This window comes from Centrocercus urophasianus, unplaced genomic scaffold (assembly GCF_019232065.1).
Source record: "Centrocercus urophasianus isolate 14NV4802_14NV808 unplaced genomic scaffold, USGS_Curo_1.0 seq_22, whole genome shotgun sequence".
Lineage (NCBI taxonomy): Eukaryota > Metazoa > Chordata > Aves > Galliformes > Phasianidae > Centrocercus > Centrocercus urophasianus.
In genome coordinates this window covers 8138129-8156036 of record NW_024884778.1, presented here as the reverse complement: position 1 = coordinate 8156036, position 17908 = coordinate 8138129, and the positions used below count along the sequence as shown (strand labels likewise).

General features: G+C 44.1%; 1 protein-coding gene across 3 annotated transcripts in view; it reads right to left on the bottom strand.

Annotated features, from left to right (window-relative positions):
* Positions 1-3117: 3117 nt before the first annotated feature.
* Positions 3118-17908, bottom strand: part of ARIH2 (ariadne RBR E3 ubiquitin protein ligase 2) — a 28322-nt gene continuing 13531 nt past the window's right edge. For all 3 annotated transcript variants that reach the window (XM_042823193.1, XM_042823196.1, XM_042823194.1), the window contains 13 exons: positions 16201-16268; positions 14783-14846; positions 12605-12752; positions 11784-11905; positions 10774-10883; positions 9911-10028; positions 8490-8540; positions 8374-8395; positions 6724-6875; positions 5502-5645; positions 5092-5160; positions 4064-4147; positions 3118-3603 (listed from right to left, as the gene is read on the bottom strand). In XM_042823193.1, coding sequence (XP_042679127.1) covers positions 3532-3603; positions 4064-4147; positions 5092-5160; positions 5502-5645; positions 6724-6875; positions 8374-8395; positions 8490-8540; positions 9911-10028; positions 10774-10883; positions 11784-11905; positions 12605-12752; positions 14783-14846; positions 16201-16268 — 1224 coding nt within the window. In that variant the 3' untranslated portion in view covers positions 3118-3531. The remainder of the gene's footprint in view (positions 3604-4063; positions 4148-5091; positions 5161-5501; positions 5646-6723; positions 6876-8373; positions 8396-8489; positions 8541-9910; positions 10029-10773; positions 10884-11783; positions 11906-12604; positions 12753-14782; positions 14847-16200; positions 16269-17908) is intronic.

Genomic DNA, 17908 nt, shown 5'->3' with positions numbered 1-17908 from the left:
CTCCAAGGCCAAGGAAGAGCCGGGAGGCGTCCGAAGTGAAAAAGTCACAATTTATTGCAAATAAACCGAGGGAGCGCGTCTGGCAATCGGCTCCCGGGCGGTTACCGCCGCCCCCGCCCCCATCCGGTGCCCGCAAAGAGAAGAGAGGAGGAAAGAGATTCGCAGCCCTCCTGCGGCGTGTGCGGCTACGCGGCAGCCTCCTCCGGCACTGTCCCGCGACCTCAACCGGAGCGGGGCGAGGAAAGGAACTCCCAGAACCAGTGCCTCATTTAAAAATAAAGTTCTATTTTTCACCTGCTTAAAAAGTCTAAAATGTAGAGTGCGAGGCTATAGTACAGAAACCTCCTGCTGCCCCCGGCCCTACGCGAGGACAGAGCAGCAGTCATGCAGTTTATGTTATCAGTAAAAAAGTTTTTGTTACAGTCTGGGAAGCCTGAGGACCATCAGAGGTGAGGCAGCCAAAGCACAACACGAGCAAAGCCGAAACGAAGAGCGCCGGATGCACGGATGGAGAGACGGCAGGCGGAGACAAACGCAGAAAGGAAAAGAGCAAACATTCCACATCTGTAGCAGTAATGCATCAAAGGGAATTTTATACCTCTGAATGAATGGCTCCTGAGCCACTGAGCACCTATGGTCACATAACCCTGCTGACTCGAATAGGGCTGCGTACCCGTTAGAAGGGAGAAAAACTTAGCCTTGTCTATCGGTACTGCAACTCCTTCCTGTTGTTGCCTTTCAAGCAGCGCCACTTTACACAAAGAGACAATGCTCCCTGTGCTCTGCAGGTTCTGTCCTGGAGTTTGTAACTCTGCATGACATCGATACAGCAGTCACCCTGCCTGGGCTGCAACAGCAACAAAGTGCTGTTGTTTTCCCAGAGAGCATGGAAATGGGATTTGTGTGTGCAAACCAGGACAACCACCACCCTAAAAAAGGGTGTGATTTGTTTGAAAGCAAACAGTACTGCTGGCTAAAGCTTCAGAAATTCTGAAAGAATTAAGGGGCACTCAGTGCAACATGTAGCACCGTTCCTCAGCCAACATCTCAGCAGTCTGTTCAGCACATTTGGCCACTGCTACATAGTCCAGTTTTTCTACAAACAAGGATTCATGGCAAAGCATTTTGTGGGGGCAATGGAGAAAGGCAAAGAGGAGGTGGAGAGAGACAAAACCCCATTCTAGTATAGCTCAAAGCCTGGCAATTATGTAAGAAAGTGAGAGCTCTTTGGGATTAGGAAACACCAAGTATCTGTTCTGCAGAGAGACCGGGCATTATGCTAGTTACATTTAAACAAGAACACCAGCTTTTATCCCTAGTAAAGATTATTACTTTGCCCGCTAAAATCTTCAAAGAACAGTTTAAACATTACCTCAACACACTGCAAACTGCTGGGTCTCAGCAAGCTCTCCCCTGAGCTACTTCTTGCTCTGTGTCCCAAATTTTGAGAAGCATTTAGGAGGAGGACAGAAAGGTACATTTGACCAATCTCTGGAATATATTCTGAGCAGGGCACCAAGATGCTGCTGCTGGGAGCAGAGGAGGGAATGAAGAATTCAGGAGGCAGTAGCTGGAGCAAGGACATACCTACCCCATGGCTTCAGCCCAGATGGGAGCCAAAACAGCCCAGAGCAGAAACATAGGAGACCTTGTACAGGTGCTGCTTCTGTTCCTATCCCTGCTCCACTGCCAGCAGCGCTTTGGCGGCACGTTCCTGAGGAGACATCCTACAGCAGGGAGGGGAGATGGAAAGAGCAAGGCCTCTCAGATGGAAATTTTCCACCACGAGCAAGCATGGCCACAGGATTAGCTTCGGTGGCAGCTATTTTCTTAAACCAAGCATCTCTTGTTCAAATCCATCTGCCCAATTATACATGCTGCAAAAACTTGGCTCACACATCTCAGGTACATGAGAAAGGCTCCAACAGCAGTTAGCTTATTTGGACATGCACAAATTTAGTACTTTTTCCCCTTCAGTTTAACCTTTGTCAAGTGAAATTGTATAACAACAACACACAGGGATGCATCAAAGGTTACGCTTCCACATACAGCATGGAAGAGAACCCCACAAGTCCCCCACAGAAGTGATTTCCTCAAATCAGACACTCCAGCTTCACCTTCACTGGCTGTGTACAGCGTGCTCCTGGTGCAGGTGACATACATGCTTGTGAAATCTTAACACGTGGCCTGCTTCCTATAGCAAAGAGGCAAGCATCAGCATTTAATTAACCTTTTTCATGTTAACCTCTACTAAGATGAATTAGGCTTTCATAATTTTATTTTAGTGTATATTTTACATTAGAAAAAAGAATGTTAATAAAAAAGCTCCACATGCTCCTAGCAATCAATTATCTGATAAGTTCCCACCAGTATTGATACTAATATACAAATAAATTAATTTTGCAAGTTAATTGTCTGCCTGGCTTGGTGCAGGCTCTGCACAACCAGTGCATCTGCATTTTAGTGCCTGTCCAACATGTGCCAGGGAGTTGTACATAATATTTGCTCCTCATAAAGTAGCGGAGTTCAGTTTCATATCAATTAATGGGATCAAATTTTTCTCAACCATGTCACCCAGTAGGCACAAATATTCTTTACCAGATTGCATGGTGCTGTTATGACATGGATTGTTTCACTCTGCAAAAGCCCCAAGCCTTGATAACATCTGTATGCTACTATTCCCTCATCACTCACTTTGGCAATACAACACCCTCCCCACAAAAACAAGTAAAGCAAAAAATCTATATGGAAGACCTAAAATTTATCAAATGCAGAATCTGACCTGGCTTAGCAATAACCTGCTCTCTCCCCTACAATTCCTCTGCTTGTTTTTGTTTGTGTAGCAAGATTTTGCACAGCTGATATTCAAGAAGAGACGTCATATGTAATCAGACTAAGTCACAGACACTGCTGGTACTGCCAGATCAGACACAGCAGCAGCCATTCTTAGCACCAGCCACTCTCCTCATGCAATGCCAATGCTACAATGTCCTGGCTAAAGGAGCATCAGGAAATCTACGTGAGTTATTTTGCAACCTCCTTCAGCGCCTAGGAGGATTTTTGGTTCAAAGGATGGAAGGAGGAGAGAGGGAAAAGCCCATTAAATTTACAAGCAGATTAAGGAAAAACACTCCACTGCCAATTTATTTTTAAAAAGGGTTGTGTGTTATTCTAAGGTTTGTCTGTATAATTGTACAACCGTTGAAAATTACATAAATTGTATTGATCTAATACTATTAACAGCCATTCAGAGAAAAACTCCCTTCCCTTCTGAAACCATTCAGCGCAGGAGGGAAATGTCCCAGGAAACACGCCAATCTGAGCTCTGGCCTCTAGCATGGCGGAAACAAACAGAAAGATAAGAGAACAAACTGGACTAAGATGTGATGTTTGCATGTGTCTGACTCGCAAGGGGAGGGGTGGCTCTGTCCTTGGCCGTGTTCTCCCAGAGGCAGTGCCTGCTTATCCCGGTGAAGCTGCCATCACTTCACTTGCTGCTCTCACCCCTGCACTTCGTCATTTTCTCCTGTTTTATGTGTCATGGAAGTCTTTCAGCAGGGTCCTCCGTCTCTGCTCTGCTATGTGCATCTGATTCTCTAAGTCCTGGTAGAACAGAAGGCAGAAATAGTTAGCGTGAGATCCCCAGAGATGAGTTAATTTTTTTGCTCAGGGATTCAAATAATCTGACAATCACCAACCTTCATACTTCACATATGCTCTGAATCACAAGACTGCAGCCCTCATTCCTTTTAACATGGGCTCACTCTGCAGTTATATGGCTCTTTATCTAAAAAGCTACACACTTCAGGAACCCACACTTAACCAGAGGTCTATTATGGGCAGCTTCCTCCAAAGCTTTGTTGGTTCTGTTTCCAGCCCTGCCTCCTCTCCCAAGAAGCAGTGAGCGCTCCACTTCCACAACATCCACCAGCAAGAGGAAGAAAAGTGAGATTCTGGATCTAGTATGTCAGCACTCTCACTTAACCGCCTTGGCTCTCCCACAGAGGTGCTAAGCCTGATATTAACAAAATCTGGCCAGCAGGCTCAAGCAAGCTGAACTCACCCCTCTGTCATAGCTGTCTGCTCGCTCCACCTTCCATGAGAGATTTTCAATTTCAGCCTCCAGCTGGGCCTGCTGGTATTCAAACTGCAAGCAGCAAAATTAGAGTTAGCATCAAGAAACTAGCTTAGTGGAACAGCTTCGTTCAACCTGCTACGTTTGAGGAGCAAACAAACGAGTTCTGCTGACAGCAGTGCTGGAAGAGCAGGTTTGTGCCTCCTCCCTATCCATCTTTAGCTACACATGCCTTGCAGGAGGTTCCTGGTGTGAATACTCCCCAGTCTGCATCACTCAAAGTTAATCATATCAGTTCAGAAACACTCAAAGTGACAAATATCTGCTAACTCAGCTCACTTTGCCAATAAGCAGGTCAGGAAATGCTCTTGTGAGCAGCTCTGCGGGCACAATGGAGGGACTACTAACCACTGCTGGGAGCAGTAGCTTGTTCTACCAGCACAGTGAGACAGAAAATAAAACGTGGTCAAAGCCTGAGAGAATACACATGCTATGGGAAGAGATTGGAGAACAAGTTTTACTTGACTACTGAGTCAAAGAATCAACATATTCAATGAATTCAAGACTATTCTGGGACATATCCAGCCCATAGAAAGTTCCAGCTTGCCAAGAACTTGCAGTGGGAATCAAAGGCAGAGCTACAGACCAATTCCAGGCTGGAAAACCTATGCTCCAGCAGCAATTTGTGGGAAATACAGTCCACAGCCCTGTTATAGTCCCACCAAAGAACAAACTCACATTTTCCAGCTTCAAAATTTTTTGGACAAAGTGCTTATTAGTTAAAATGTAGTGTTGCCAAAGGAAAATACCAATTGAGCAGCAGATCAATTTGAAGCAAAGAAGAAAGGTGCAAAAGCACAGTCTTGTCCTGCACTTTCCTCAAACTCAGTACTTGTATTTCAGATGCACAAGCTCTGGAATTAAATGCGGATGCTTGGCTATTCATTCAGCCCAGCATGCTGCCAGCTAAACACCCCCAGACAAACAGTAAGTGAAAAAAGTGCAAAACACCTTACCAGTTTCTTCCTGGGACCAGACTCCATGTAGTAGGCATATGGATATGTGTACTGCAGAGTGTAACGACACTGTTGGGGTCCAGGGAGAAGAGAGAGAAAACAAGAAGAGTCTCACACTTTGAAGTCAGCACAGTCAGTCGCATAACCACTACAAAGAAGCTATGTTCTGATAAGGATGACTAGACACTTCATGGTGCAGCTTCTCTCATCATCCTTGGAAAAATTCAGTTATACTTTGTCTTCCCAGAGGTCACTTCCAGGTGATTTTTGCCTAGTTCACAGCCTAGACTAGAGGTACAGTTTCACATACCCATAACCCCCCCAAGTTCCCTTCCTCTCACTATGCACTGTGAAATTAGCATTCATGTGCATGGATTCTCTTCTCTGCTAAACAAGCCACAGCTACCCACCTTTGCAAGTAGCTTTGCAGCATTTTGTAGGTATTGCCAGTCTATCCACGTTCCCAAGTTGTTCATAACTCTTTCCTGAATTTTCTCCTGGATTCGTTGGTATGTCTGTGCCTCCAGCTGCAAACTTTTATTGTGATTCTCCCACTGCAAAGGGTGGGGAGAAGGGAAAAGAAAAAATGGTATGAGACCAGAATACTTTGCTATAAAAGCATAAGCTCTAGCAAGCGGAAACTGAAGTGGGGCAGGAGTCCAGCAAGGCAAGACATGCTGTGGGAAAGAACAGCAAGGCAGCAGCTCCAATAGCAAGGAGTGGAAGCTGTATAGAACAGACTGACAGCAGGAAAGAGCAAGAGGCAAACCCAGCTCCTCAGAGTAGGAATGCTCTTTGCACAAAGACTATGTGTACAACAGGATAGATAGTAATGGTGATTCCTCTACTTAAACAATTTCTATAGAAAGGGCAAGAGTTGAAATTAACACTTAAATGCGAGTTCAGTGAACTCCAACATCCACATGCACACTGTGAACATGACCATGTCCCAAAGCCTGTTTGGTCTAGTGAGCCAAGAATGAACTCGTTTATTTTAACAGAGGAGTTGGCTCATAGAATGAAAAAGAATAAATTCATTTTAATGGGGAAACAAGTGCACTGACGGGCAGCAGCACTGTACCTCTATCACATTCTCCTGCAGAGATGCTGTTCTAGAAATACATTGTATGTCCAGGTGCTTTGAAACATCTGTGTGCATACAGATTATGTAATCACATTTTTTAAAAGTTGCACCCCGCACTCTGGGTCCTTTAGGAAAACTTTGCTATAGCCAAAGGAATTTGAACATAACAGTTCGTTTATTCTTTGTCTCAGTGAAAATATGCTGCAAGTAACAAAAGTTCTGCAGTCCTGAAAGGAAATGATTGGAGTACTATTAATCTACTGCAGGCACTCAGCCTGCAGGAAAACAGTATAGTGGCACACAGGTAATACCAATTTTCTCTAGCACGAGGAAACACAAGAGCAAGTATAATTTGCTTTAGGGATAACACTACTGGTTTGAACAGGACCCACAGGGCAGGACACAGAGTGAGAAAGAACGGGGCCTGAAAATTCAGCACAGATTCTCTTTGGGCAGTTTCTTGCATGGAGATTGCTGGCAGTGACCTTTGCACCAGGCAGGGAGCATTAAAAAGCTACAGCAGCTCTGGCCAAAGAGATGTCTCCTACCCTCTCAAAATAGAACAAGTACTTCTTAAGGGCCTCCCTGGCCTGTGCTTGCTGACTCTGGTTTACAATATCAGGATTCTCTTTGTACCGACTGCATTCGTAGTACTCGCTGCCGTGAGTCTTCCAGTCTCCCAGACACATCCAGCAGAAGTCTGCAGAAAACAGTGAAATTCCACTATGATGCACAGAATAAAAAAAACATAAGGCTGAGAAAGAAAAGATTCAGGAGACATAGCTCATCTGTTCTCATTATTTGTGCTAAGCCAAGAAACATACATTTTTGTATCATCTTGCAAAACAGAACACAACAGTGAGCCAAAAATACCAGCCTGTCTGGAAGATTTTCGTTGTACAGCCTCCTGTGCAACTACACAAAGTAAACCTTGAAGTGCTGTATTCTGTACATCAAGACCAATGCACAGAACTTGTGCTCTGCATAGGCTGTCACTCCAGGTTAAAGAAGAGGAAGGCTGTTGTCTTATTTGTGAATTGCATCCACCCCATTCTGGCATACGGCACCATGAGAATCTCTGGTTGAATAAAATATGAACAATCAAACACAAGAGTGAATTAATTCATGCAAATAAAATCTGCCTTCAGCTCTCTCCAAGAGAAAACTACCTGCATGACTTCAGATATCAGTGGTCAATGACACTTCAAGTTAGGAGCCACTGAACTGGGAAGAAAGTGGAAGAAAGAGAACAATAGCAAAACCCACATAACAGTTTCCTGGTTTCAGAGCGAGGCTGTGAGTGTTTTGCTGGAAAGGAAAAAAGATGGAGATTAAGTTGCTAAAATAATAATCGCTTTGTGTCACTCATTTTAAGGGACTGAAATTGGCATTTCCAGAGTTCACCAGCCTTCTTGAATGCTAGTCACCATGGTACCTTGGCACTTGCTTGCTCACTCTTGTCACAGAGCTCCATCAAATCACATCCAGTGCTGCTGAGGACCCCAACGCAAAGGAAATGAGAGAGGACAGCAGTCTTTAATCATCATCCAAATAAGGTTCTGATAATATAATATCTCCTAGCAGCACACTTAATATAGAGAGCCTGAACACAAACTATTTTGCTCCAAGGCAACAGGAATTATTTCTGCCATGAAAAGATCTACAAAAGAACAGGCTGTTGTTTTAGAGGAGCACACAATGGTCCACAGACATCTGGCTGCTCAATGCACAGCGATGGACTAAGCAGTCCAATAGAGAATGGTATGCAGAACAGTTCACAGCTCCTGCAGTTTCATCTGGGTTGGGTCTCATTATTTCCATTGGAGACCAGAAGGACCTAAGCTGATCTGAGAAGATAGCCAGTATCTTCAACTGATAATCAGTAGATTTACAGGGAAAGCATTTCATGTTCTCCTCTGGGATGTTTTCCACTCTTGGTATTACGGCACAGACAGAGATTTTCCTACACAATGGATGTCAGGGAGAAGGAGTTAAACTAGCACTGAACCAGAAGCTAATCAAAATTACGGCCAGTGAGGGGAAAAAAGGCTATCACAAGTCTGTAATTTAGTGCCTTGTCCACATTTTATGAGGGGAAAAATATTGCAGTCAGCGTTCACAATTCATCTTCATTGCACACAAAAAGAGAACATCTCTGAAACACATTGCTGGGAAAACTGTTTCCAAATTTTACTTACCATGCTTGCATTTGGAGCATTGCTGAAAGAGAAGACAGGAGGCACTGGTTAGTGGAAAGTGGAAAAAAATTCTGCTTAGAGAAAGAAAGATCTGGTGTGTTCAGGGAACTGCTCACCATGTGATTGCAGCCTCCATTCTTTTCAATACAGATATTGCACTTCGGACACTGGGGAAACATAAGCATTTGTTAGACCCAACTTTGTCTCCAGCAGACCTTCTTAGAATGACAATGTTTGCATGACAATTCTACCTGTGTTCTTTGTTTTATTTTTGTATGCATGTATGAAAAGATTTAGAAAGGGGGCAGAAAGCCAGGGATGTTACACAGCAGCATCAGACTGCTTGCTCAAGAAAACAGGTTTGCTGCTGTTACACCTCGTAGAACTAAAATCTCACCGTGTTACCAATTAGCAGTTGATGAGGCACAGAGACATAAATGAGATCACATATGACAGTAGCTTCCACAGCTACTTTAACTACAAGATAACTAGCTCTGTATCCTGACACTATCAGATGACAACAAGCAGAGGAGAATCTGTAGGACCACAGTGAGAGCTGCACACTTATTTGCTGCAGCAGTGGTTCTCTGATACTCTGGAGTGTTGAGTTCAGAGCATTGTTTTGATTGCACAAGTACAAAGAAAGCAGTGACTTTTGTTGCTTCTTACAAATTTCAACGACAGGTAAAATGCATGCTGAATATAAAAGAGCCTTATATTTCCAAAGATGCATAGCAGAAAGACTGCCATCACATGCTAACACCTCTCTAAAGAAAAAATGGTATTTAGGATCTCTAGACGAAGTACTCACTTTCCTAGCACAACTGAAGCTGGTGCCTAATGAGCACTGTCACTATTATTACCGTTTATAGTAAAAACAAATAGTGAAAGTTCTTAGTTAGTTAACTAAGAACTGTTTTGAAATTGGGACACAAAATCCTCCAAAAGACATTAAAAACCCCAGCCTGCAAACAGCTAATCTAAAAGAAATACATCTGTGACCTTTAAAGATATTTCCAAGATAGCGTACACAGTATGTAACAGTTTCTCTTTCTCAGTTTTAAATCCACCAGAAGTACTTCAGAATACAATTTATCCATTTCATCCACCCCCTTTTGTTGTTATTGCCAAATCAGGACCTTATCTCTCTCACCTTCCCCCACACAGATGTTGAGACTAGAGCACCACTAGAGTTCACTAACTGCATTTACTACACCCTCTCCCCCCATTTGAAATACACCTTTGCTGTGTATTCCAAGCAGTCACAATTCTGCCTTTTGCCCGTGGGAGGGCAGCACAGCTGGCTTCCAAAGACATTCACACAAGACCTGGAATAGGAACCAAGACCACCATCCTGTCCTTACTGCAGGAGGTCAGCTGGACTGTCTGCATTCCCAGTGCATTCAGTTTGTAGTAACACAGTCCCCAGAGAGCCGAGAGAATTTAGAGCCTGTGAAAACGCTACATATATGAAGAATTGTAGGATTCCCAGGCAGGACTAGAGGACGTGAAAAGACACGCCAGTACTTGTTCTTACATCTTTAGTGTGAGCACTGATGTAGTTGGCTGTTTCGGAGTCATCTGCACATTTGGTGAGCCATTTCCGGATGGTAGCACAGTCTGTGGGTGCGTGGTACATCTGCCGACACTTAAAGCTTAACAGGAGATAAAAAAAAAGGCATGACATATCCATTTCCACAGAAATGACTCAAGAATTGAAGTATTCCTGATGACCAAAGTCTGCGAAGCAGAGCAAGGGGAAGGGATGCCAATGTATTCACAGTGTATTAGCAGAATGCAAAAATAAAGGCTGAGGGCTGCATAGTGAGAGCTCTAATAAACCACCACTCTGATGTGCAGAAACCAGCATCGGGATGAATGAAGAGGCCTTCTCTGACATAAACGTGACCAAGGACACTTCAAAGCCAACAGGGAACATTAATGTTCCTATTTAGGAAAAATGTATTCTCACTCTAGCCTCAAAAGACACCAGATACTCCGGTAATCAAATCCTTGTAAAAAGCCTAAAACCACCAGACCAGCAGATAACTTAAAAATCTCTACATCCATTACCAGAATCTCTACCACTCACTCTGGCTTTACCCGAATTTGTAACCTAGCCAACAAAGGACAAAAGATTTTTAACTCCTTCATTACTCAAGATCAGTGTTGCCTGATTGTCGTAACACCCAGCTCCCAAGGAGTTTTGAGAGCAAGGGGAAGGCTGACCACCTGCAGAAGTCAGACACTACGCGTCCAGTTACTCAAGTTAACTCAGGTTACAAACAACTTTAGCAGAGCATTTGAGATGCTTTCACACACTGAACCTATTGGCAAGCAAACGGAGTAGCTCTGAGGACAGCAATTTCCCCGTGATCTTTAACCTTTTCTGTTTCTTACCAGAAGACCTCATTGCAACGATTGCACTGCACTCGCCGGGCTTTTGGCTCCTGTACCTGTATGACCATAGGGCAATCTGCACCAGGACACAGCTGCAGCTGGTAATGGCTCTGTGAACACACCAATGTGGTAAAATCAGCAAAGGGTGCAGAAGAGCATTTATCTGTTCAAGTCTAATTACTCCTACCCATTAAAACACACAAGACAAGTGTGTTTTCTTACTGGAAAAGATATTGAAAACTGTTACCAGACCTTGCCTAACAGAGCAGCCGAACCTTTCCCACATTAGGAAAGGTGATGTTAGCCACTCATCACAACAGGGAGTTCAAATGGAGGACTACAGACCCAAGTAAGCACAGCAACACATGTGGCTGTGAGCACACGAAGATACTGAACACTTTTATTACTCTATTTGAGCTCTTTCCCCATGCTTATTTTATAACCTAAATTGTACTCGGCTGCTTTTTTGTGGTGGCTGTTTCCTTCTACATATTGAAGAGAGGTGACACTATTCTTTCATACTGTTCCCGTTTCTTTGAGCTCTCAGTCACCAGAATACTTTCTACAAATTTAATCTTATATGTCTGCCTTAATTTCAATAAATCTCTAATGAAATGTTATTAAGCAAACCAATCCAGTTGGGCTTCACTGCAGTATGAGACTTATTTGCCAGAACCTAAAATATCTACATAAAAGTAAGGAGGAGACCAAAACTGAGATGGAAGCTTGAGATTCTCAGTTGAAACATTCTGAGAATTCTACTTCAGGAAAAGAGTCCAGCACCAGCCAACAAGTTCCTGGGTGACCTTACAGAAGAATTTACTTTGGCAACCTGCTAGAGCATTTTGCCAGTGAGGCCGCCCTACAGAAGCGGCCACATCATGCTTATGAAGGACAACTCCACTGTAGTCACTGCATCTCTAATCAGAGATGCAAGACACTTCAAACAAGATTTCTGCAAGTCATTGGTGAATTGATCCAGGGTATTTTAACTGTGAAAAAGACAGTACCTCCACATAGTCCCTGAAGAGGTAGCGCCTGTATTTGTCTTTCAGCTCTTCACTAGGCAGCAATGGAAAAACAAAGTCTTCTGGTGTCCGAAGTAGGCAGTCCTGAGCCATGCAGGAGACCCCTGAGAAAAGAAGGCAACATTTCAGCACAGTGCAACGTGTACTAAATAGCAGAGACACAGAGATAGCATTCAACACAGTTTCCTAGGTGCCATCTGTTGTTGTAGCAAGAGGGACACAACTGTGAAACAGATCAATCGAATGCATCAGGGCCGTTGAAAAGCTGGAGCCCAACTGTCTTCACTGAAAGATGATAGGGCACAAATGTATTCAGGAGCAGTAAGTGTTTCAACCAGGATTCAACTGCATGTTACTGTCATATCAGCAAGAATAACAGGCCAGGAGAAGCCCAAACCAAGCCCAGCAACTACTGGCTTCTGCTCAACACAAATGGAACAGGTGTTTGTATCCACAAGAATTTCCAGGGCAACAAAACAACGCATCACAGAGATGCAATCTCAAAATACAGCAGATTTCTGACTTCTCATTTGTTACAATCATGCTCTTGAGATCAGAAGGGGGAGAAGAGCAGCAAATGGATCTGCAGAATTGCAGGTTTTGTTAGGCAGGAGTAGGGCTTTCCAGGCGGTATGCCAACACTAATGAGGGATTCGGGTAAAACAGCTCGTTAAAGTGAAATTTATCACAAATATCCATTCCATGCTCTATTTTCTCATTACTGAGAAACAATTCAGACCGTTACCTGCAGAGCAACCAAGATGTCAAACACAGATCCACTGCCAAATCCGCCTTGAACTTACCAACTCCAACACCATCCTTGACAAGCACTGTACAATGCTGCTCCCAGCAGCTGCGACAGAACTGGTGCTGACAAGCCAGAGAAAGCAAGTTCTCCTTCCGGACAAACTGCATGCACACAGCGCAGTGATGGGAGGAATGTACCATTGCCTGGGAGAGACAAAGCAGCATCACAGTGAAATCAACTGCAGCGCTGGGTACTCTCACCTCATCCACAGATACCTGCAGCACTTTCCTTGCGACGGCAGTCTCGGATGAGCTCCAAGCCAGAACAGGCTCCTAAGTGACCGGCGTGCTGCCCTGCCCCCACTATCAGCCCTTCTCATGAACCTCGTCAAGCTCACGGAGCACAGCGGATGAACAGCCGCTGAACAGCTCCTGCCTTTCATCTAGTGCTACCCAAAGTTCACCTTTGTTTTTCTAGTTCTATCGTCTTCCTTGTTTGGAAAATGAGTAAATACATCACTGCGTATGTCCTTTTTGTTCACTTCTTCCCTGAATTTACTGGGATTTGTTGTTAGCTGGGTTGGACTCAATAGCTGTTCCACAGGCCTGGGAGAGCAGCTCTAGCTGGAAGCAGACTTAGCAGTGTCTTTTTACTTGATTGTAATTTTGGGTATCATATTGGACATACAAACGAAGGTATTGCATGCCAAATGTTTATAAAGAGAAAAGACTGTTTATGGACCATCAGAAAGTTCAGGAACTTTCTTTCTTGCATCACTTCTGCCTATACTACATTTGGCAGAATAGCTTCATCTCTTAAGCTGTGAGGGTTTGTTTCAAGTCAGACACAATTCTGGTACTCTTTCACTGGGAAGCTGTCTGGTCTCCCTGCGGGTAGTGCAGAACTAACCCCCAGAAAACAGATAGAGCCTCTCACACATTTTGGCTCACCCTTGGGACCTGAAAGACTGTCTAGCACAGCATTACCAAAAGTGAGGTTCTACAATGCTATTAGCAGAAGCTTGAGCTCCTATTTCCCCTTTCACAGATAAGTCACCTAATCACTTTTCATCTACTTAAACGTGTGTTACTCTCTGAGAAGCTAGCGAGACAGCAGTGAGCTTCCATGAGTAGCTCTCTGTGCCAGGGATGCAGCAGCATCAGCACCCACCCAGCCACATGACCAGTAAAGCTTGTTTTGTAGCATGACCACATGAAAAAGAAATAAAGCGACTTTGTTCTAAGCAGACCAAAACAAGATTCATTAAGTTGGCAATCGTGTTGATGGCCAGATCAACTGCTCAACTTGAATAGCAAGCACACTACCTCAAAACTTTGAAAGCTGTCTCTCTGAGCTTACCATGATAGTTTCTCTCTACAAGGCCAGATGCTCTATAGTATGAGCATACACAAAGAACTCCCCAGAAATATCAGTATTTTGCATTAGGAGCTGAACCACAGAGCAACTTGCCATAGCACATACAAATAGATCTCAATGTATTGCATATCAAACCAAGTTTGCCAAACTTAAATTAACCTCTGAACTGTAACTTCATTCCTCCAAAAATGAAATCACCATTGCAACGAAGGGTACTTAAATGACAAATTATTCAGACAGATCTCAAAATACACGTACTCCTTTGAGGTATGTCAAATAACAAAGATTTTTTTCTGGACTCTAGACAGATAATTTGAGTCCATGAAGCTTACTGTTGCCAGCTGCATTAGTGTTTGACTCTATGTCAGCTAAAAGACAGCTCAGATGCCAAAGCAGGCTTTCATGTCCTTGAAAATCCCTCTTTCCCACAGCCTAAACTGCTTTTTTCATATGTAACATTTTATCACTCAAAATGTAACACATTGCAATGTGTTCCTGGAGTACTGGACCACACTCTGGGAACGAATTCTGTAAACAAGTAACAGAGCATTTCTATTTAAAGGAGAAAAAACAAAAGTATCCAAGGACCCCACAGCCCCAGCTGCAAAAGGCAAGCATTTGTTTCAAGTATTGCTACTGCTGGCCCAAGCCAGAACACCACTGGGAGATTGGCTTAAGCATTGCTAGGCAGAGCAGCACCCTTTAAAAAGCCAACCCCGAGCAGATTTAGGGTGTAGGACCTTGAGTTTGCAAAGAGTGAACATGGGACAGGCCCATCAGTAATGCAGCCCTCCAATGAGGTGGGTCAGAGGTTTCTCTGCCAAGGGGAACAGACCCAAACAGTGAGCATACTTACATGTTTGGATGAGGTGGGCTGAACTCGTGCTTCTACTAGCAATTGGGCAGCATTTGACTTGTGCCTGAAAAGACAATTAAAAAAATGATCAAATCCACTTCTGAATATATTTTGCATTGTTTCATCACCATGATAACATGCTCTGCTGAGGCTCCTGCCTGTCTCCTATTCCTCTGCAAAATCAAGCTCTCCTGTGTAGGTCTTGCTTTGGCTCCAGTCTGCTATATAGCTAAATATTTACTTTATGACAGATTATCACCTTTTAGGTATATGAAGCTGTCTGTCAGCAGCCTTAGAGGTAAACACATCTTGCTGTTAGTGATTGCTATCATAGAGCAATCTCCAGTAAAAAAAAAACCACCAGTGAATTCAAGGATACAAAGCTGCACTGGGGGTATGACCAGGCTGTAATTTGATAATGCTGCTTCATACCAAGACAGAAGTTTGAGGACCAGATCAACAGGAGAACAACTTGCAAAGTCACTGTTGCAGAATTAAGCCCTTCCCTGTGCTTTCTCCTGACTAAATCCTGTTAGTCAACCAGCACAATCACCCTGACTGCTGTGCAGGAATCTCACCCTCCACACTCCTCAGAGAAAAGCTCTCACAGGACGCATAGCAACAGACAAGTCAGTTACCAGAGATGCTGCAACAGTACCCATACATGAGGTGCATTTCCCATATGTTCTCTGGATGAAGTTGGTGGCTAATGGGGCCAAAAATGGCACAGCAGAATGAGTCAGCCTGATGTGCTCTCTATTTTCAGACAATGCTCAGCTCTGAGCCAGTACTTTCAGGAGGGGCTGCCAGACAGCAGTGCCTCCTGACACACTTCCCATGTATATCTGGGCAGAGTCTGAACTCTCCTTTTGAAATCAGCTAGAGGACTTCACTGCAGGGTGATGCTGCCCAAGCAACAGAGGGGCTGCACTCAGCAGTTCTCTCACAGCATCTGCTCTTGCTCTCCAAACGCTATTCAGCTTGGAAAAAAAACATCACTTATGTTCAGAAGGAACAAAAACCTCAAAGCAAATGTATTAATAAATTGTACATTCAGCGCTGCTTTATGATTTACAGATCATATGTTCACAACAGACCATATGTTATCTCTATGTGTTCTAAATAAATATAGCAGCACTCTCGGTCCTGTTGTTTAAGCTCAGCATATCAGCGCAGTTTCCAGCATGTCAATAATTCCTTGGACTGAAAGACATTTGCTGACACTGCCATCTCCTTATTCACAAATTCTTTGCAGGCAGCACAGCCTCAGCAAACAGCATTCCTCCTCTGCTCCCTGACATGCCGTGCGTCCTGCTTTCAGGTTCAAAGGCACTTGTCAAAATACACTACAGGACACCCTAAGCATTCTTGCAGAGAGAGGGAAAAGCATGAAGCACAGAATAAATAAGGTTACTTACCTTTCCAAAATCTCTGAGATTTGCCAGTGGAAGCTAACTAACACGAGCTTTGCAACAGCATGCGATACCTAGGAGAAAAAAACAAAAAGTGAAGCATATTTTGAGGACAAACTTCTGCTTAAGGCCACAATTTTCTTGTAAGACTAATAAATTGTGCAGACAGCAAAACAGTGATACTCAATTCCCATTAAATTACTAGATATAATTTTTACAGCCAGTGTACCTGTGGTGTACAAGTTGGAATGAAGCACAGATGTACCTAAAGTAACTCACACAGCCACAGCAGCACCAGAAGAAAGGAATCGAGGAAAGGCAGGATGAGCTGAACAGCTGCCCTGGTTGCAGCCACCTCTCGCTAGGACCAGGCCAGCTGGGGTCAGGTCCTCGCTCCACACAGCGCAGCTGACACCGCTCTCAGGGCTGGGGAAGCTGCAGCAAGCTGCAAGCACAGCTGTGCTGTGATAGCGACGGGCAGGGGAAAAAAGTTCTCTCTCTCTCTCTCTCTCTCCACAATCTTTTTTTCCCCAGACTTTCATTGTAGAAAAAGTCGTTGTACACCAGAACAGAGCAGGAAGATGGAAACGTCCTCTGGTAGGGACTATTGCCATGCAGACTGGCTTACATCATACGGGTTCCTGGTAAGTGTTAGCACAGACCGTGCCAGCCAGAAGCACCTGAGCATTCTGAAATACTGCAACACAACACGAGAAGTCATGTTACAAGGGTACAAGTGAACAAGATCTACTTTGGTTCTATGTATTAGCTTATTCCAGAAGAAAATTGGCCTTCGGACCCTTTGTGCCTCAATGACCCTCCTGGAGCTCTGCCCCTCCTGCTCCAAGAAAAGCTGTCACCACAGCATCCATCTGCTGCACATACAGAAACACCACTTCTTCTGACCCAGCTGCAGGAAGAGATTTTTTTAATTTCTATTTTTTGACAAGCTGTCAGTCCCAATCATCAGCTGAGAAGCCATGAGCCATCTCGAATCCCACTTCAGGTGAATCATGGAATCTGACACGTTGGTAACACAGCCACAAATGATCCTGCACAGCCCCGGAAGAAAAACAAGCTCACTCCTATAAAACAGGCTCTGCTCACTACTGCAACATATCCATTACCCTTTTAAAACCAGCCCTTCGAAGAGGTGCAGCACAACACAACTGACCTATTGCTGCCATCAGATATGGCCCCGACCCTGCACTGCCATCTGTCAATGTCAGAAGGTTGAGAGGGGGAGCGTCCTGAGGAGGCAGCTGGGTGCTGCTGTGAGGAGAGTGGGGCAGCGAGGCACCTTTCTGCAGCCAGCAGGCTAGCTCTGCTCAGTGGAAAGCATCAGCAACGTGGTCTCTACAAGACAGGCTTCCTGCAAATGCAAACCACATGCTAACGAATCACTCCCTAATAGTAACTAAATTATTTCCCAGTAGCAGTAAGAAAACCACCCTGACAAAAGCAAACAAACAAACAAGAGCACCAGATTTAAATGGGAAGTTCATCTGTAACACATGAAAATGAGTTCTTCAGTTGCATTTTCACAGCCTGAGGTGCATCATCACAGCTCCATGAACAAAGGGCAGAGCTGTCTGTTCCCAGAAGATATGGTAATTAACAAGTTCTTCTGAGAATGAGAAATTATAAATACAGACACTAGCATTCACTCCTTACATCCAACAAACTAGCCTAACAGTGAAATGGTTTTGAATCA